The sequence below is a fragment of the Anser anser genome, assembly GCF_964211835.1.
Source record: "Anser anser genome assembly, chromosome: Z".
NCBI lineage: Eukaryota > Metazoa > Chordata > Aves > Anseriformes > Anatidae > Anser > Anser anser.
In genome coordinates this window covers 82,593,122-82,614,904 of record NC_139723.1, presented here as the reverse complement: position 1 = coordinate 82,614,904, position 21,783 = coordinate 82,593,122, and the positions used below count along the sequence as shown (strand labels likewise).

Here is a 21,783-nt window from a genome sequence, read left to right as displayed (position 1 = left end):
GAAATCTTGTATTAGACTATTCAAGTTTAGCATAGTTAACAGGTTAACATAGAAAATTTATCACTGCTTTGTGGGGAGAACATAGGGTTGTTTCAACTTGACAAAAAAGAGCTGTCACTGACCATTCAAGCTAAGACAATTATCAATGAGTATTCAATAATAGCAATTAATGTTTTAAACTTCCCTCCATAAAAAGGTTTTAGTAAAGAGTATCACGGTGAATTTTTGTTTTAAACTTATCTATTGCTGTTATCACTTAAATGTAGCAAACACCTGAAGTACTTGGTAAGACTAAAAATCCTCTGTGCTCCAAGCCCTGAGATCAGTTAACTTCCACATGTACTCATGGAACAGCGAATACCTCATCATCAGCCTGCTGAAGCCTAGCAACAGCGTATCGTCGAACTGTTGGATTAGTGAAGTGAGATGACAGGAGTTCTAGAGAGTCTTCCACGTCCATCGGCTTCCATTTGCCCAGTAGCTCCAGTGCTTGCTTTGCCTCTTGAGGTAGGTCCCAATTGACACACTTCAAAAATTTTGTCAAGGCCTAAAATGAAAGATTGGATAATTTGACAACTGAAACCTGGGACAAACAAATCTATTTCAGAAATGAAAAGTTAAGGCAGAACCAGATTGAAACTACCTTTATATAAGCACAGACCTGTGGAGCTTTACTGACATAAGTGACAATACAATTTGAAGTATTTTAATACGTCTTTTGAAACTGTGAGTGATCTTTAAGCTAAATGTAAAGTCAGTGATTACTGCTCAAACACCATTGCAACTACACAACAGTATTTACTGCTGGGTGATTACTTAATATACTTTGATATACTTTGGGCTTTTGGTGTTCTGCTACGTATTTTGGTAACACTAACCCTTGTCTAAAAGGGATATACAACTACTTTTGAAGCATTTTAGTTTGCTTCAGAAGAATTGGCACCACTAGTATATTAAGCCGTCACTCAGGCTTTGCAGAAAGACTGCTGCAATAATAGTTATTAGGATTTGAAAAGGAAAACTATGGTCTTTAATTTTTAAATCAGTACAACTATAGAAAAAGTTAAAATAATATTGAATAGCTAAGACAGAAACTCTGTATCTGCATGGACAAAACACTGTAAAAATCAGTGCCAGATGAAATGCTTCTTGCATTAGTAAATCTTCTCAAATAATTCAACTTACCTTCTCCTGATTAGTAAGGTAATATCTGAATTTCCAAACTAGATCCTGTTCCTCATATGTCAGCTGCTTTGTTGGTGGATAACTCACTATGATCTATTAGACACACAGTCAGAAAGTGAGTTTAAAATATACAAGCAGGCATAATCACTGAGTTAAGAGACTATACTCTGACAGAACACTGATGAGACAAATACAGCTAGAAAAAAGCTTTCCAACAACACAAATTTCTCATGCCATTGTGGTGATGCTCCTCAGTTATGTTGAATGAACTGGCAGTGTAGGCAAACATAAGCAGTTATTTTTAAGACTACCATCGACACCAACATATAGGTACAATATGTGTTCTTATCCAAACAAAACTGTGGCAATAGTTAAAAAAAGTACATTCTGCTCATTCCTGAGTTGGACCCATATAACTGTGTAAGAAACAACTTTTCTTTATTAATGATTTTATTTAAAGTGAGGTGAAACATTTCCCTGAAGTTGTCACTACATATTATACCAAGTTACCTAGTAACTTCAAATTTAGTCATCAGATGAGTGACTTACATTAAGCTGATCTCGTGTAGCTGCATTAGGCTTCAGATCATGATCAGAAGGTCCACTTCTTAAACTTCGAGCAAGCTTGTGATGTTTACTTTCTACTAAGTTCTCCTAAATGCAGAGGGTAAGTCAATATTTATAAATATTTAAACTCGAGAGAAAGTTACTACTGAAGTGAAAAATCCTAGCAAAAACTCACCAGTATCTTAAATAATGCATGACAATTAAAATTCACATCTACAACTACAGCATCTTCTGGATTGTTTATTTTTCGTCATTGCTGTTTAACAAGATAATCCTTCAACAATATGCTCTTTTACTCATTAAAAGTAAGGGTTGTTGGGGTTTTAGTTTATTTAACTTCACTTGACTTACAAGCCCTATGTTGCCTTTTGGTGAATTGCTGCAGAATGCAAGTGTTCCAGTCAACGCATCTGTGATTTAGGCAGCACTCAAACGTGCTAGCTGCTTTGAAAACATTTTTAGGATGTTCGCAGTATAAAGCTTTGTATGCAAGAAAAACATTCTCAAAAAGTTTTCCCACTGTTAATAACATGTTAGCAACAGTAGGAGCCACAATAGGAGCCACAGTGTCAACAAGATTTCAGCAGCCAAGGCAGTTTTCAGCATTGTCAGACTTGCTCTTGCAGTGTTAGATTAAACAGTGCTCAAACAGTGTTGCCAGTAGAAGCCCACTTACATTAAGGTTCCCAAAGCTGCCAATACCAGTCCCACTGAATTGGCATCCACAATAATGGAAATCTTTTCTAGAACTGTATTTAGGCACTGTCTACATGAAAGACAACATACAAGAGAGTGTAGGAAGAAAATATTTTAACAGATGAAGTGACCAAGAGTTACTGCACTTTCTTCTATACTTGATTTCTCTCTTCTTCAGCTCCTTCTTACCTTATATTCCCACCCTCTCCCCTCTTTTACCAACAATCCCCCTATTTTGCTTTTCTACACTTCAGAAGCAAGCACATGAGGTATGGAAAGGAAGAGAAGCATCATTAGCATTAAATCACTTCTGGTATTTTAAATCTACCAGAAGCAGGAATAAAAAAAAGTTACAACAACATATTTTTCAACTGGTCAAATACATCTTTCCAGTGGAATTTTGAACTACTGCAAATAGTGATATGACAAACTTAACTCCAATTCTGTAAACTTCTTAACAAAGTACTGTTACACACATTGCTTTACATGGAAGCTTTACACACACTGCTTACCATAGACATTTGCGGATCTGGAATCTTAACAATTTCAGAACTTGTTAAAATTGGAGATGACTCATCACCGTCCTGAATGACAGAAAGTTAAAAGCATATTAAATATTTCCAATTCTAAAAATAAAATAGCATGCCATATTAAAGCATTATATAACATACTGAAGTAAAAAACGATGCAGCTACACCTTGCAGACTTTCGTGGGTATAAAGGGGAAAAAAAAACGATTTTTTCGTTAGTTTTCACTAGATGATAAATAAGGTCACAATAGAGATCGAAGTTCATCTGAGGAGATGCATCTTGGCAACTCACTACCATGGAAGCAAACAAGTGAGTGGAAAAAATTGCTGTTATCATTACTCATGTCCTCTGGAAACGCAAAGAAAAACTAAATCGGGATCCGTACTTGCACTAAAAACAAACAGTTTCCTAGAAACAGCAGCAACATGGCAGAAAATATTTCAAAACAGTTCAACAATAAAGGTCCTTTGAAACAGCCAAATTTAGGAAGATTTGTGCCCATCTATTGCAGGTTCCACATGCAGTGTGATATGGTCTTTTCTGGAAGTTCATGCTGTGCTTGCTACTCTGGAGCCATAAGGCAGATGCCTGATGGTTTTTCCTTATAAAAGACTAAGGTGTTGCTGGTTTCACTGGAAAAAGCAAAATATTTCTTGTTTGACCCTGGCAGAAAGAAATAATAAAGTCTGCCACCACAAGACAAGATCCAGCAATACTGTTTCCCTTCTTTTCAGTCACGTCCAGAAGACTGGTTTTGTTTTATTTTAGAAATGCAACCAAGCATTAATTGACAATATTCTACAGAATATTTAAAAGACAATATAAAAACAGTAAAACAGAAAAGTCACTAAAAAAACCACCAAGCCACTCGCATAATACATGCTATACTATATTTAAATAAGTTTGTTCTCATTTATTTTGGAGTAACTTTCAGGCATGAATCCTAATGAAAAGATTTGATACCAGCATGGTCAAACAGGACAGAAGTAATGGCAAAAATTCTAAAGGCTGAATTGAACATGTAGTCCAATTTTCAAATGTGAGCAGGAACTAAAGATGCAAATAAGGTGCCGACTGGAATTATTATCTCAATCACAATATATATTTTACCTTCAAAAACTAAGCCCTGAGGGTTTAATCAAAAAGACTATCGCTAACACTGAATCTTCCCACTGACTTCAGCAAGCTTAATTTACTTTTCATCTTCAATGCCTTGCCTCTCCACAGTTTCCATAGGATGCATGGGGAGGGGAAAGAATTACTAGATCTCATAGAAGTATGCAGCCTTAGCTAAAAAAAAACAAGACTAAAAGTTAATGGCCAAAAGATGTTCCATGTAGTCTACTCAAATCACAAATAGAATAGCTTCTTATATTTTGATTTATATATATGTATTTATGTGTGTGTATATATATACTTTATATACACACACATTATATATATATGTTTTGTTGTGTGTTTTTTTTAAATAAATGTACACACATTAAACATACAAAAGTATCAAACCTTCATTTCACAGGAATCTATCCTAGTTTTATTTCATTTTAGAGTATAATACACATTACAAAGGTAAAAGCTAAGCACTTCAGTGAGATAGGTTCAGCAGCTTCATTACAAGGGAAACAGACATTTCCACTCAAATCAATTTTTTTTTTTTTTTTAAATATAACTCTTCTGTCAGTAATGCTTTGAGGTAATTTGCTTCAGTTTGCTTCTGCCCCCCCCCCCCCCTTTTTTTTCCCTTCTTCAGTCCCATATGTCTCTTGGGATGCTTTTGCTTTTATATTTTTCAGAGGTAACTTTCAAAGAATTTAGGAACTTGTATCAAGGAGGAAAAGGAAATAATTATCAACATCAAGAAACAGGAATTAATGCTGTCTTCACCATTTCAGGAGAAGAGTATTTTGTTAATCTATGTATATTCTGCATTGCTGACTACAGTAAAAGATTTCTTAATATTAAAAAAGCATGTTCAAGAAGACAACGCCGCATTTATTAGTGTCTGATGTCTTTCTGAAGTACAACGCTATGGTCAAAATAATGGCAACAACTACACATCTATCCATCTTAGTTAAATGTTTTATATATATATATACACACACGCTCTGTGGCTGATGACGGTCCCAGAATGAGCAGTATTGCTATTCCCATCAGTCCTCAAAAATGCATGCAAATGCACACTGAAGAGGACACTTAACCTAACTGCATAGAAATATCAATTCTGAAGTAGTTCTATTATAGCAAAAATACTACCGCACTGATATAAACAGTAGACTGAATAAAGTAGGAGATACACACATCAGCGATCACACTATACTAAAACTTCTGTCACCTCACTGCAAACATGCTTTCAAATCATGTTATATTAATATTATTCAAAACTAATGAAATATTAAGGAATAATATTTTGGCAGGAAAAACCCTCCAAGAAATAAATTTAGTGACAAAGGATGACAGACCAAGTTCCATCAAATAATTAGTTATCTTCCTAATCAAAACTGTAATAAGGCCGCAATGTGATGTGGCCTTTAAAAGCAATGGAGGATTACAAATGTCCCAGAGACAAACAATGCTTCCCCTCAGTTTGGGCCCTTCCCACAACAGCTCTGTAGGAAAAACTTGACACAGCAGTGGAGTCACTAGCAACTAATAGATGTTCAAAACCCATACTGAGGCATTTTTAACATCCATACCCCATGTAGAGTCTCTAGGGATAGGGAGTAACAATACCCATACTATATCTTTCCCTCAGTAAATACACTCAGATAAAGTAGGCAGCTGAAAGAAGGAAAAATTCTGACAAAGCTTTTAGACTTGTAAAAATGGAGCACCACAATCAAAAGCCTATGACAGAGAGTACCAATTCAGAGTTTATTAGGATGAAAATGACCAAGTGCCTGAAACTTGCTTAAACAAGCAAACAAACAAATTTAAAAAGACACCAAGCTTTCCAATGACTAGTGTCAAAATGTTTATAGTGCCCTCTAAATGCAAGACTAGTATTAAAAAAATAATGATTTGCAAGCTCATTGGTAATGCATCTCTGTAAGCTATTGAAAAAAATAATGTTTTCTTTATCCACCTTTGCTCAAATGCAGTTTTTTAATGCTGAAGAGCCAAGCTAGAAAGTTCTAGCTATTCATCTCAAGTACTAGGAAAATTTTGTTTCCTTTGTTTCCTAGCATTTCATTACATTTTAGAAAACAAAGTCACAAGCTTCAACCAAAACTTGCTATGAAGCCAAGTTTTGCCAAAGCACTTATGTCAAATTGCTGTCAGCAGTTACAAACATGTTAAAAACTGACTGTGAAATCCTCAAAGAAGGCCAATGTGAATAGTTTGCCTGTGAAGGAAGTCAGCTGTTTTACTCACCTTCTAATTAGATCAGTGCATAGTTCTAATTCTGTGTCATACCTGAATAACATCACACGGATCACCATGACCCCGACCATACAAACTTATTAAACCACACCAAGGACCGAGGGTCAAATTTAAATTTGCATTTTGAGTTTGGTCAGGTGCATGCTTTTGAAATATCTCTCCTGATTATCCCCATGTAATAAGAATTGGTTTACAACATTGAAGTTTTAAATATACCCTCCAAATGTTAAGAGTCATTCAGCTCAGGGGACTTGAGTAAAACTAGACCCAAGTAAAAGAATCCAATGCAGACATTAGGCCTTCAGCAACGATTTCCTCATGGAAAATCTGCTTCTCTTTGCTGCATTACTTGTTAACATTGCCAGAGCTGGACATGACTTGTTGTTTTGCAAATGGGAAACAAAAACAATGACAATACTGAAAAGCATTAACTTGCTTTAAATTAATCTTAAGAATTTTAGAAGTATTTCAATACATTAAGGTCAGTGTAGAACTTTATAAAAACATTATAAACTATTTAAAGTCAACAAAATTTGCAGCTTTCTAAACCCACAAAGTTCTTTCCTGAAAATTAGCTTCACGGTATAAATAAATAAGGAAGTTCTATTTATCTTATTCTTTACTACTTTCTTCCAAGACATGAAAGAGGTTCTCTGGGAACGTGACACTTTTAAAGCCAAATGCAGCAGTGCCATCAATTTATTCAAAGGTTTCATTTGGAACCTTCGCAAGAATACATATTAATGAAAAATCCTGGTGTTATTTGCACTTGGAAAATCACAGGGAACTTTTGCCTAAATGAATCAGAAATGACGCTCTTGTCACTATAAGGCTCCTATCCTTCACATCACGAATGTTGTATTAAAATTAACAGAGAACATGGAAAGAGCCACTGCCACTTTACGTCATTATAATTGAAGGCCAAGTCAAGCAGTAGATGATAGAATTTGAGATTCTTTAACAGGCTATTTCTTTGTAAACACTTGAAAACAAATTTATCACCCAACTGTGACATGTAATCTTCACTTTACCTATCGGTCACAGACAGGTGACAACAGAACCTAGTTTCAATATCCTGGGTATGTATACTGTACACTGTAATTGAAAGCATGAAAATACTGAGAAGACAGGCACTAATTTATGTAGTTTCCTACTGCTGCCAGAAAAGGGTCAAGAACTTGCTGAAAAGCTACTTCATAACAACAAACCCCTATAACTAACTGCAGCTTGAGTTTTAATACGTACTATTACACATTCAATTACTTTATCATCACAAGAGCAGACAATTTATAGCTATTTTGTTCCATGCATTTTTAATATGCCTCAGTAAAATCTGTCAAGAAATAGATGCATGTTTCCAGTCTGAGTCTTCTTTCCCTCACTTTTTATATCTTTAAGACTATAATGACGACTGGAAAAAATTGTGTGTGCAAATCAGGTATAACTTATCTATAATGGTAGGTTTCTGGAGGCTGAGGGAAGAAACCACTTTTAGGAATATTACATACAACTATACAAAGTGTCAAGACAATACAAAGCTGCACGTTAGCCATGCTCATTAGTTTGCACCTGTGACACATACAACACATTCTAATTTAAGCTTTCATCCTACTCCAGAGTAAACTTGTTAACAAGTTTTAGTAAGATATTTCAATGTTTTGACCATGTTCCATTATGCTCTCAAAAAAAAAATACTTCCTTGATTCCCAAAGAAGTAAAGAACTATTTGGTTTTGAAGAGGAATTTGACACATACTAAGTTGCCTTGTGCTTTGTAACATAATGGAATTTTGTCACAGTAAGATCCTCTAAAACAGACGGTTCTAAGAGAAATCTACAGAAACACTAACAAACAAGGCATTCTAAAGGCAAAAAAAAAAAAGAATTGGGAAGGTGGGTCCCATTTTCAAATACAGTCTGCCAGAACAAATGCTAAACACTTGGACTCTCAGGCAGTAAGCTGGTAAACTGAGCAGGTTTTTAACCTAGACACCTGCCTACAGCACAGAGTATCAACATTTTATCTTTTTAAACTCCTCAGGATGTTCTTAGATTTTAAATGAGCTCTGCTCATTTAAAACGTCAGCCTTAAATTCTTCTGTAGTGCTTAATGCCATAACAAAGCACCTAATACACTCCCTCTGGTCAATAAGCGCTCATTCACAAGTGACTCGTTCAAATAGGACAAATACTTCAGAACTTCGAGACATAACCAGAGACTGTAGTATTTGATGCATAAGCATATTCAGTTTCCTCACCAGAGGTGCATAGAGGAAAGGACAAATAACTTCTGCCTTAAGACATCAGCTCTGTCATCAAAAACGGAATTGTGAAGACTCAAGTCTAACTGCTGGCTCTGTGACAAGAAACACAACAGTGGGACAAGATGCTAGAAGCCATTTTTAGAAGGCACCTCTCTACTTGGAACCCAGAACACCTTAGAACATAGAAGACACATAAAACATAGCTCTGCAATGGAGTACTCATCCCCAAACCCAGCAGTGTTCCCTCTTATCTGATTAATGTCTCAAGTACATTCTGAGCCTCTTGCTGTCCGTGGTCCTACAGACGGACTGATCTTTCCTGCATACCATCTTCAGAGTTACACCAACCCACTGCTTGGTCATCACAGATCTGCTTTAGTGTGCAGGAGAATTTGCTAAGAGCCAAGTAGAACCACTGTCGCCTCCAGAAGCACTACAGAGACAGCCACTACTACATGGGACAGAACATAGCATCCACCTGCTATATCATGCCTGCATCTGTTGATCAGATGATCTGTCATCATCTGTTCTATATCATGTCTGCAAGACTGAACTTTTACAAGGGCTTGCAAAATTTCTTAATCAGCTGCTCATTTCTGGTATGACAACAGGAAAAGCTAATTATTTAAATAACTACATTTAACTAATTTTTAAAACTAACTTCCAACAGAATAGAACTTAGGCAGATTCTGATTTGTTTTCTTGGGTGGTTTTTTTTGGTGGAATATTGGTTTTTTGCAATTTATTGCTGTATTTCTCACTGCCTTCTAGTACCTTACCTAGATCACAGTCCTACTTTTCAGACCAACCGGTAATGTTGCCACAAAAATAATTCTAACCTATCTTCCATTGTATTAATATTTTCTATATTGAATCACATTTCTTTTTTAAATTCTCAGAATAGATGCTACTTAAAGTTCATGTCTCCAAGCTTAACAGGACTCCAGTCTATCATCTTCTACTTTCTCTTTTCCATACAGCTGCATTATTCAGTAGTTTTCTGAATTCTTATTAATAGAAACATACTGAAAACTTTAAAAGGTAATTTCTGTCGAGTTTTCTTTTTTTTTGAAACCAAGTGATACAGATGCTGTCTTCTCTATTTCAGTGGATCTTTCTACAACGCACAGGTCCATAGAAGCATTGATAATGCCTGCCAAAGCCACAATACTGCCTGTAAAGCTCACTGTTAGTCCTTTGTTTCAATAAATTTAAACTCACAATACTGATGTCACTCCTTAAATGTCTCACTACAACTTTACGTCTTGATCTTTTCAGTTTCAAAATCTAGTTTTAAAAAACTGTATTTTTCTGGATACTTCAGAATAACAAAATTTAAAAGTTGCTCAAGAAGCTTGAGTTGTGGTGTTTTAACAATTAAATTTTGCATGCATACATACAAATTGGCAAGCCCTATTACAGACACTGAAAAATAACAGCAGGATATCCCTTTTAGTAGCGATTTCTACATACACACTTTCTGTGCAAGAATATTAAAATAGTTACCAGCTTCAGATACTGCTTTGGAGATCTGTTTCCTGTAAACAGGAGGAAAAGATGGAAGACACTCCGATCAAGAGTCTTTTCTTAAATTAACTTTCATAACATTTTCAGCATCGAAGTATAAGCTTTTAGTTGTTGACTTTAGAGAACGTTCACAAGCTGAGCACCTGTGCAAAGTTTTAAAGTTTTTTTGTATTTTGTAAAATTACCAATCAATACAGGTACACTTCTTGATGAGACAATTTTACATACAGCTACTCTGAAAGTATCACTGGGTGACTGGAAGAACAATAAATCAAAAAAGTTTTTAATCACTCACTTAAAAATTCTATAATCTTGAACTGTTACATGAATGAATGACTTCTGTAATTTCATTGCATCCATACCATTTGATTTATATGTACATAAACAGCTGCCACTGTCAGCTGCCTGCTACTATCCTGCAGCAGAATATTTCACCTCAGCAGAAAAAAAATATCCATTTCAGATGCACACACTGCTTTTTAAAGAAGATAATAAAGTCTGCAAGGCACATACCTTTTCGTAGTAAACTATTCCATATTCTTTATCATCACACTTGACACAACGGAATTCAATCATCAGGTACATAAAATTAGAACTTCGTTTTTCCCTCTGAGAAGAGAACCACCAGATGTGTATCACATACTAAAGAGCATCAATCTTTAGCATTCACAGTACAGCAATCTGTACACAGTACAGCACTTCCTTTGTGCTGTAACTGATTAATTAGATTATCAGTCGTTGAAGCAATTATTCAGTTAATCATTTCATAGCACTACTTGAGACCTTTTTCCTGACATTCTTCCTTAACTTACATTCCCAACTCACAATAAACATCCACATGTAACAAAATCATATTGTTTTCATCAGTAGCTTGCAATTATGGATTTAAAAGTCTACAAAGAAGCAATGAAGAGTAACCAGCTGACTTTTCTTTTAAATGATTACATGTAATTATGCACATCAGTCAAAACCCAGAAGACATGAAAAATCACTGCTTTAGATGAAACAATGAAAGAGACAAATTAAGCTTGGACCAAAATTAGACTTGCAGCTTTTACACTTTTAGAGGAAGATTTGCTCGTGCACATGTTTTTTAAATGATTTATTAGTAAAAGTGTTTAGAATTTTAAAATCTTTAAAATCTAGATGGGTAACAAAGAAGTTATATATAAAACCACTATCAGGAACATTTAATGAAAAAAAAACATGCCCTTTGATACCAAGCAACTCAAGCTCATTTTACGCCTTCATAAGGGATTCCACTTGCCAGAAGAAACAATGCAATTTTGCATTTAAGACACAGCTCTAGGAATCAGAAATGTTGAATTTCTTGTAGTTTTATATAAAAAAAAGGACGAAGACAAAAATATCCATTTCTAACAAAGGATAGGCTGAGTTCTCAAAAAGACTGGAGGTGTTGTTAAAACACAAGTATAAATATAAATTCCCAGAGTTCTAATTAGCTCTAATTAAAGTATGAATAAAAAAAACTCAGAATACAAAGCAGAATACAACGGAGTTCTCTTGTACAAGGTAAGTATAATCAGTTAGCAAGTCTGCAGTCATTTTTCTCAGTGATTAACACCTCATTCAGGTGTTAGGTTGTGGTTTTTGTGTTTATTTAATTCACTCGAATCTTATAAGTGTTTTTCCTCAACACCCAAAAATCAAAACCAATAAAGCTGAACAGGTCTAAAGCCAAAGAACAGTCTGTATGGCCAAAAAGCTTCCCATCATGATCTAAATCCTAGAGGTTATTCAATCATATCTAACAACATTTGTTCCAAGCTGTAACAAATTATTAATAAATACAAGTCACTTAAAAGTTGATAAGAGAGCTTTCTATTCTCATAATTGCCAAAATCAAGTCCAAATGGGAAGCTTAAAGAATTATTTTTTCTTTGATTGTACACATCAGTAATTGAAGAAAAATAGGACAGGTTAGTCTCCCAAGCATGTGAAGGTTCCACATTAGCAAGATTCAAAACGAAGATTACAAAGCTGATCTAGGATGACCTACCTCATTTATCATTTCTATTTCTCTAAAGGTCAGCCTGTCCAGCCAGTCCACTTTCACCATGTGGCCTTGCCGATGAGACTTTGTGAGCTGCATACAAAATCACAATGATAATATTTAAATTGTTTCGAGCAAGAAAAAGAATATCAAACTCAGTTTTACAGATACGTTAGCATAGGAAATCAGGGAAAAAAGAAACTGTAGAAAAAAGCCTGTACATTATGCATACAGTAGATCCTTGTAAACAGTTAAGCTGTGCCATAGCAATACTTCTAATATCTCAAAATATCACGGCAAAAATCAAAACCACGCTACAAGCACACAATCTTTGAATGTGTGAAACATTAAAACAGGAACCTATTTTTTAAGCAGTCACACAACAAAAACACTTGACTGAGTTACTGATTTTCATACAGCATAACTTACCAAGTCAAACACAAAAAGAAGGTATTTCAGAAATTATCCAAACTCAGTAATTCTGCATTTATAAGCCTTACAAAAGCAAGGTCTCAGATTGAGACTTACACGTTGAAAAAGGTCAATGAAGACTTACAGCAAATCAGAGTTTGTTCTCCTTTTCTTTTTAGGCATCTGAAAACAGCCTACCAGAAAGCCCGATAATATCTGGACGGGAAAGTTCTCTTTGCTTCGTTGCTATTTCCCATGGTACACAGAAGCTGCCACTCAGAAGGCAGGCAGCATCTCACCAATATTCCGCTTCCCTGCTTTGCCCAGCACACCCTCGCCTGCCACAGCCTTCTTTTTAGAAGCCAAAGAATGCTGTTGGAAGGACTCTGGAAATTACCTAGTCTCAAAGCAGGGTTACTGACTGCACATTGCACAGGACATTGTGCAGTCAGGTTTTAACTGCACAAGGACAGGGACTCCAAAACCTTTCCTAGCAATCTGCTGTAGTAACGTTGGACTACTCTTACATTTAAAAAAAAGTTCTGTGTTTCAGTTTGCACAGACACCTTTACACACAGTAGCATTAATAGGCATCCAGCAACTGATGAGCCAATCAAAGGAAAATCTGAAGCTGGCTGTATGCAAACAATGGCTATTTAGAAACGAAACATCACAAGAACCTTGTCTGCTATGGAAACAGCTATACAGATGAAAGCTCACACAGACACTACTCAGAAACCGTATTTGCTTTGCTAGCCAGCAGCATCTGTGGATAAAATGCCTTTATAAAGGAACACAACAAAATACCAGTGAAGAAAAGAGTAATATCTTTCAGAAATTAGTATCTTGAAAAAACAGCTTTCAAAAGCTATTCATTAGCTATTCATTAGAATTATTATTATTCATTAGAATTATTCACTAGCTATTCATTAGAATTCTCATTTGGGACATTAAAGAATCCCCTCCTCTTCCTGAAATGCTTTGGGCCCTCATTTCCCATCTGCAAAAGAACAGGCTAGAACAGACCCATGTGTTTTGAGATTGCAATACTTAGTTATTTGTTCTTCTTGAGTAGGGAGCAGAAAGGAGTGATGGGGAAGAAAAGCGCTGATAGGGTATGATCACATTTGCAACAAAACTAACATGAAAGTGAAGATCTACACTAACACCTTTCTCAGAGACCCACCACCTCCATCACATAACCATGCAACAAACTGTAAAAACAGTCCTGATAGTCAGTGTCTATCTACAGAGGTTCCTTGGGCTAGATGGGATTTATTCTGCTACGATCAAGAAATGGGACACCATGGCTGGCAGAAAACTTGGAGTAGATGCACTTAAGCAGAACAGGAACATACAACTACACTAATCCAAGACAAAGGTGAGTTTGTCCTCTGTCAGGTATATAAAAGTCTCCTGGCATATTCTCCTGCTCTTCTTCCCAAACCAAAGCCTAGAGTAGTTCTTTCCAAAAAAGGTATGCTCACACCTGAGCTTGCACTGAATAAAGCAGGTTTGCACATCGCATGCTTTCTTTAGAATACTATACAATGTTAGTTTGAACTCTCAACAAAAAATCACTATTTAATTACATCACTTCTGTATCTCCCAAAGAAAAATATGTCTGCATCTCAGTGTTCTTGTAAAGCCACTCTTGAAACAAACCTTATTCATTATAGTGACCTACTTCCTACAAGTCAGAAAACATTTATGATGAGTTTTCCATTATAAATTCAAGGTCAGCAAGACTAATTAAATAGACTGTAAATCAAAGTTTATTTCTGTAACAGAACTCTAGATCACAAATGGACGTATTTATGACACTGGCCCTTTCTTTCACCTGGAGCTGAACAAAGGTGAGGATGAAAACTAGGCAACCAAGATTAAGATGCAAGTACATACACTAAATAAGAAGGGCTGAGACATCTGGCAAGCTTGAGGTAAGCTCACCTGAAGAATGAGAGATCAGCTAGTCAAGTTCAAGAGCTAACATTTTGTTGAACTCCAGAGGTAGCTTTGATGGCAAAAATACAGTCTGCCAACAAGCTGTGAATAGAAATATTAATATGCACACATATGCGTGATCTTAAATTAATGCAACTTCGGTTAATTTTTGCAGGTCTACCCATTTTTCTTCTCTAATGCAGAGGTATATCATACATGCCTGAACTGTACACCAGACAGCCCTAAATCCAAAGGACAGCTACTGAAGGAAACTTGACTGTCCTCACAAGGTACTCTCAGGAGCTACTCCTCTTGAACTGGATGCAGTTCTGTTTCTGAACATTTTCAAGGTGCATTGATACTTTCATTTTTCACAAAGAATAAGGATTTTAAGTTGCTACAACAGAATGCTACACATATTAGAAGTCTCTTACGCTGTTCAATGTATTTATGTGCCAATTTAAGGAATACTTGTGGCAAGGTACTTTATCCATTTGTGTAAATCCTGTAAAATACCTAAGTCAAAGTAAGATAATTTTCATGTGAGAAAACAACATGCGAAGTTTGTCTTCATTAAAGTCTAATTTTGCTCCAATGATAGTTCAAACTTTCCACGTACATCTTAAAGGTTGCTATACCTTTGCCAAGCGGCTCATTTGATCCTCAGAAACTGTGCTGCTGGTTCTCCCAGGAGTTCTGGTGGGCTCCGAGCCATCAGCTTCTACGTTGGGCCAGACTTTCAGATCATGCATTCCTTGACGAAACATACTGCAAGGAAAAATGTGGGATCACTTTGGCAAATTGAGAACATAGCTGTCAGGAATCAAAGTACAGCAGGAGCTGTACAAAAATGAACGGGATTCCTCTGCCAAACCTACAAACATATACTGCCATGCACAAGTTAACTGAACTGTAGAAGTGCCTAGCACCTTATGCCCTCTGTGGCCTTCATTTTTATCGGCACGTGAAGTTTAAAAGAAAATGAGTAAATCTGAGATAACTTATTTGGCAAGTGGAAGAAAAATGGATAATTCCCGAAGTCAACAGGGTGGTACAAACATGAACTGAAGAGAGAGCTTGACCTTCATAGTTTTATTATTTGTAATGAAGCATAAAGAATTCCTCTTGACTTGCAAATTACAATATTGACTTTAGGTCCACCAAAAAAATTAAACTATAAAATGATGTAAGTTTCATCTGAAGGTCAACTGATAAAAAGCAGCTTTCTCAGCTGAAAAAAAAAACCCTCATCACACCATTTTTTCCATCTATGCCTGAAATTGAATTGATAATTGAAATTGTGCAGAGAGCAGAAATTTACAGGGAAATTCACCACACCTCTTCTCTTCAAAGCCCTGTTTCCCTTGCATATTTGCACCGATCCACCTGTAAAAGGTGCCCCAACAAATCAAGTGCAATATTTTTGCAAATAAGAGCTGATCAACTGACTAACATCTTCAGGGATATATAACTTCGAATAAATTAAAAATTATCAAGAAATACTGACGAGAAGGACCATCTCACCTTAAATTCACACATTGTTGAATACTACTACAATGGTTTACATTTACAAGCCAAGAAAAAAAAATGAAATATTTCTGTACACCTAGTTCTCTCATCCCCCACACTCTGGAAATAAATTTTATAAATACTATCTTTTTCAGGAATTATGATTTAATATTTTAAAAACTACCAGCAATCTTCAGGCCACAGTCCAATTGATCCAGTCTAATCTTCTGCCCTAAGACAATGTCAATTTTTTTTGTCAAAGGAAAACCTTTAATGACAGATGCAACCTCCCACTACAGAGATTTTCTACATTCAATACCACTAGGACAGGTTTCCTAGAGCCAACCACTTCCTAATGCCAACCTAAACTTGCCCTGGCTCAGCATAACCTTATTACTCCTTACCCACACACAAGACACAAAGGTTACTTCTCTCCATTTTCGAACACTACCTACATAGCTGGAAAGTGTTCCCACAGACTTTTCTTCAGCCCCACCTCTCCTTACTCCTCCTCCATTACACCTATTTACTAGATGTCCACTGATACAGATTCCCTTGGGCTCCCAGCTGCCAGAAACTTGCCTGAAGTTACATAGAACTGGACACATTCCCACAGAGGCAAATAAGAAGCAGAAGGATACAACGTTGTCCCTGATGTGCGTACTTGCGAACTGTTTATATATTCAATGTTGTTTACATATTTCACAACATCATGAACGAATCATGTAAATCTTAAGATTTAATTAAATTAAAGATTAATTAAGAATTAATTAATTAATTAAGAATTAAATTACACACACTATCTTTAAACTGCATCCTGTATTTTTCAGTCCCCTTTGTACTCAGTCAAGATCCTTTTGGTGCACTGCCACATTCCAGCGTACTTGTAATCCCATCCAGCTCCATGTTATCTGCAAATGTACTGACCTTGCTCTCTACTAAATCATACAGATTATTAATTTTGAAAATTCCCTATTTCCTGTATTACATGTTTTTTTCTTGCAGATAGTTAACAGCTGCATTAACAGACAAATTGTAAGGCAATTAAACAAATTATGTTAAGTAATCAGAACTGGAATTAATTCATTAAAAGAATATACAAGAAAGTGGTATTTTTAAAAAGCCTAAACTTTGTCTTTTTACATGAGAAACTGTATTTTTTCAAAACCGTAACACATATGAAGCTACGCTTGGGGGGAGGAGGAAGAAATAGAATAAATCTGATTTTTCTAAACATATATATATATATATGTACGTATATAGGTGTATATATATATTTTACCCATATTTCCCAAAGAGCGAGACCGTTGTTCCTCCCACAGGAACTGCTTTACCAGGCCCATATACATCCCAGATGGTTAGAGCCACCTGTGCATTGCGAGGTAAGTCTGGATACTTCACAGGCAGTTTCAGCCATTCATTCCAGCTGCAGAGAAACAATTTTTATTAGTCATAAAACCTCAGAATTCAAGTTACCCTACAGTAGTTTACAGAATACAAGTTCTCCTCGGACTATGAACTTCTAACGACAGACTGACAATTTCCCCATGGGCTTTAGTTATTCAAACACTTAAGTTTTGTCTTGAGTCACTACATTCATGTATGATTAAAAGGCCATCAATCAAAGGAATAGTTCCTGAACTTTATGACTAAGTACCCAAGATCAGTCTACCCAGTAAACAGTGTAGAATGTGCTAGTTCAGGCCCCCAAAAAGTTATTACATTAGTGAACCATACCAAAACAGAAAATTATATTTTTTCTTACCCATTACACAAAAAAAAAAATGCTTTAGTGTTGTCAGGGCAACAGTTAATAACTATACAGAGACTTAAAACATAAATTATTTGAAAAAGACAACAAAATATTTTTTTCTGACAAATGAAACCCACACAATTACTTATAGAACTTGATGCCCCAGTATCTAAGATATATGAAACAAAAGGCAGTCACTTACTTCCACCTAGTGCTAAAAGCTTTATAGGAAGTTCTAACTGGAAGAGCAAGAGGCTTCCCTTCTGCAAACACCTGACAAGTTACATACAAATCAGAGCAAGTTTCTTGATACAGTCCTGAGAACTTCAGCATGGGGTCTTCCAAGAGAGCTTTGTAACTCTTCTGTTCTCTTTTCCCCTCCAGACTTCCTCTATATAAAAAAGGGAGGGAAGAGAAAAAGGAAAAAAAGAAATAAATCAAAGTTTATTTTATGCACGCTAAAAATTCTACTCTATTTCCATAAGGTATATTTAGACTACTCAGTACGGCAGCTATATTTGTTTTGAATTACTAGCAAGCAGTGAAATCTAAATATCTGAGAGAAACTCTACATTTGTTCATCCTGAAGAGGAGAAGGTTCCAGGTAAACCTCATTGCAGCCTTTTAATACTTAAAAGGAGCTTATAAAAAAGACGGAGAGCAACTTTTTACTCAGGCAGACAATGACAAGGGGAAATGGCTTTAAACTCAAAGAGGGGAGAATTAGATTAGATGTTAGGAGGAAATTCTTCACTCAGAGGGTGGTGAGGCCCTGGCATGGGTTGCCCCGAGAAGCTGCGGATGCTCCACCCCTAGAGGCTGGATGAGGCCCTGGGCAACAAGGTCTAGTGGGTGGCATCTCCACCCATGGCAGGAGAGTTAGAATTAAATGATCTTTAAGGTCCCTTCCAACCCAAGCCGTTCTATGATTAGAAGTGATGAAAAAAATACAAAATACATTGAAATACTGATTTAGGGGAAGAATATCAAATGGAATAATTACTTGTTTGCCTTTCCAATGGAGGTAACTTCTAATACAACTCGTAGATTCTTAGACTGTACCCAAAGCAGGGCAACAATGAGATGATATATACTGCTATTATCCAAAATAAAAATTACATCCGTAAGTATCAGCATAAACTTGCTCCAAATACAATTTAGAAAAAAAAGAGCAAACCTTATTTTAAAGCCACATGAAATTTGAAATGTATGACTGGCTTTGGATGCCATTCATTTCTAAACTCAACAACAAATCAAAGGTCAGCTAAGCAAACTATTCAAACCAAATGATTAAAGCCCTGCAACAACCTGCAGGACACAAGCATTTGATCAAATAGATGTAATTTCTCAGGCCTCTGTTATACAGCGATGAAACAGTTGTGCATATTAAATACCTGATTGTGGATGCACAAGTGGGAGGGGAAAAAAAAAAAAAAATGAATTTTGGTGTTGGTGTGGAAATAAGTAAGATGTATCTTCCAGCAAATAATAATCTTTCAGTACCATAAAATATTCAGAGTAGATGAACAAGTTTCTTGCAAGAAACAAGCACAGTACATTCCAGGAAGACACACACTCTGATGCACAAACAGAATCAGAGTTTCTGATAGGCAGTACCAATTAGCAAAGAGAACACATGCAACTGACTTTAGTTCCTATTTTCTATTCAGATGAAACTATTTAGGCCCTAATTAAGCTTTCTCAAGTTAGTTTTTCACCATAGAGAAATATACCTCAGTGTAACTACATCAGGTACACATTTCAGAACCAGCCACTTCTACTCTACAAGAATTTAAGCATCCCTGTGATGCAGGAAAATAAACTTTAAGGAAATATGAACCAGAAAATACATCAGTGTGTGCAAACACTAGGTTCAACAGGAGTGCTTGCATACAACCAGCTAAGCACATACTTACAAGCTGCATCTCTGCCTATAATAGAGAACCTAAGAGCAACGTGCTTTCAAAAAATTATGCAAACAAGTAGGCTAAAGAAGTGTTTTCGGATTATCTCCTGCCTTTATCACTGAGGAGCTGCAGCACCAGCAGATGACAGGTTATCAGAGGCATTAGGACTCAGCTCAATCAACCTGTGCCTTACAGCACTGCCCTGCCCCACAGGACCTGAGGCCACGAGCGCTTCTACGACGGCCGGGGCAAAACCTACAACGGGTGCCCCGCTCCCTCCCGGGGAGCTGCTGGGCTCCGGGGGAGCTCATAGCCCTCAGTGGGGATACAGCAGCACCGACCCGGCCCCGGAGACCCCCAGAAAGCACTGCTGCGGGATGCCCGGGGCTCCCAGCTGCGCTCCCCAGCCGCCGGACAGGGCCGAGCCCCTCCTCAGCCACCCCCAGAGCCGGCGGAGACTGAAGTCCGTGCCTCTCTCACTCACATCTTCAGCTGCACGTTGATGTCAAGGTCGCAGCTATACACATAATAAAGCTTCTCAGCCTCCCCCATGGCTGCTGCTGCTGTTGCCGCCCGCTCGCCGCCTCAGCGGCGCCGCAACCCTGCAGCGGAACGACCGGCGTTGCCGAGAGGCGCCGACATCTTACTCAAGGGAGGAAGGAGCAGGGAGGCCCCCCCCTCCCAGCTGCCCTTCTCTAAGATGGCCGCCGGCCTGCCCCTGCTGAGGGGGCGGCCCTAAGATGGCTGCGCCCACGGCGCGCTCACCAACATGGCTGCCCCCATGTGTACGGTGCGCAAGATGGCGGTTCCGTCCCCTACGTTCCCCCCGGCTAGATGCGAGATGGCCGACTGAGTCGAGAGCGTAGGGTCAGGCCACGCTGCAGCTGCCTCCAGGGCGATGGGACTGAGAGCGTCAAAGAGGTGACTCCTGTCCCGTTTTCCAGCAGGAGCCCCCAGCATCACCTACATTTCCCCCCTTCTCTCTCCTCAGGCTGTGATTCTCCATGCTGCAGCACATCTGGGGCAGTTACAGCAAAATTCCTCCTGACTGAAACCCTTCTGTGCCCCCAGAGATACTGCTTTCTCACAGAGGAAAGGGATGATCTGCATGGTGTACCTGTGCATTTCTAGGAGCAGTCACGTGCTATTTAATTCTATAGTCAATCCTTTTTATTTCAGATTACAGACAGAAGAAGGCCAAGCGAAAATAGCAGTTGTCTTCTCCCACAAAACAGCAAAACCGTACCAGCCAAGATGTCGAAATTACAGGTTGAAGGCTGTAGTCACTGTAATGATTTTGTCATAAGTCTCACTACACTTCATTTGACAGCATTTTTTGCTCATTCGTTTTTGTTGTTGTTGGTGGTTTTTTGTTCATTTGTTTTCTGAAGCCTCACCTGTCAGAATCTGTAGTTTATCTGCAGTCATCACCTAACAACAACAACAAAAATATATTTGCAGAATGACTCTATAACTGAGCCTTACAGGCAACCAAAAATCACACAGAACTTATATTTTGTAAATAAAGATATGGCTGTAGAAAAATTCTTAATATTTTGAGGGTTATAAGGATTGCAGGTACTTCAAGCAACATAAATATACATGTCATTACTATTGTACGCCAATTCTGTCTATCTAGGCAGAGCAGCAAGGGGGTGATTAAAGAGGAGGTTAGTGTTTTATGGTCACAGACAGTCCAAACTTCTCAAAACTCCTGAATGCAAGTATAAAAGTGCTATTTTGGTGTAGCTGACTGGAGCGATGGAATATAGCAGTACTAGTACTGAGGGAGCATCAGGACAGGTGAACTCTCCTAATCTGTGCTGTTCATACTACAAAAAAAAAAAAAAAAAAAGATGTAATTGATATTTGGAACCATGATGTTCTACTACTCTATTTTCACAAGAACCATTAACTGGAAGGTGTGGAAGGGCATTCATCAACTAGGCCTCTCCTCTTGCTAGTTAACTGCAAAGGGAAAGGAGGCCTCTTTAAGGAAAGAAGGACCATTTCACCTCAACACTTTATTTTATTTTTTTGCTTCCTCAGAGGCAGTAACCAGGAGTTTTTTGTTTGTTTCTTTCTTTTTTAACTT

General features: G+C 37.3%; 1 protein-coding gene across 4 annotated transcripts in view; it reads right to left on the bottom strand.

The window, feature by feature from the left end:
* Nucleotides 1-20,392, bottom strand: part of PIK3C3 (phosphatidylinositol 3-kinase catalytic subunit type 3) — a 74,262-nt gene extending 53,870 nt beyond the window's left edge. For 3 of the 4 annotated variants that reach the window (XM_083817398.1, XM_083817401.1, XM_083817400.1), the window contains exons 1-10: nucleotides 20,173-20,388; nucleotides 17,984-18,172; nucleotides 17,311-17,454; nucleotides 15,158-15,287; nucleotides 12,171-12,257; nucleotides 10,664-10,759; nucleotides 2,961-3,032; nucleotides 1,735-1,839; nucleotides 1,186-1,278; nucleotides 362-547 (exon numbers count right to left, since the gene is read on the bottom strand). In XM_083817398.1, coding sequence (XP_083673524.1) covers nucleotides 362-547; nucleotides 1,186-1,278; nucleotides 1,735-1,839; nucleotides 2,961-3,032; nucleotides 10,664-10,759; nucleotides 12,171-12,257; nucleotides 15,158-15,287; nucleotides 17,311-17,454; nucleotides 17,984-18,172; nucleotides 20,173-20,240 — 1,170 coding nt within the window. In that variant the 5' untranslated portion in view covers nucleotides 20,241-20,388. Of the gene's footprint in view, nucleotides 1-361; nucleotides 548-1,185; nucleotides 1,279-1,734; nucleotides 1,840-2,960; nucleotides 3,033-10,663; nucleotides 10,760-12,170; nucleotides 12,258-15,157; nucleotides 15,288-17,310; nucleotides 17,455-17,983; nucleotides 18,173-20,172 lie in introns of all 4 variants that reach the window. The other variant, XM_083817399.1, reaches the window with a different exon arrangement.
* Nucleotides 20,393-21,783: the final 1,391 nt, after the last annotated feature.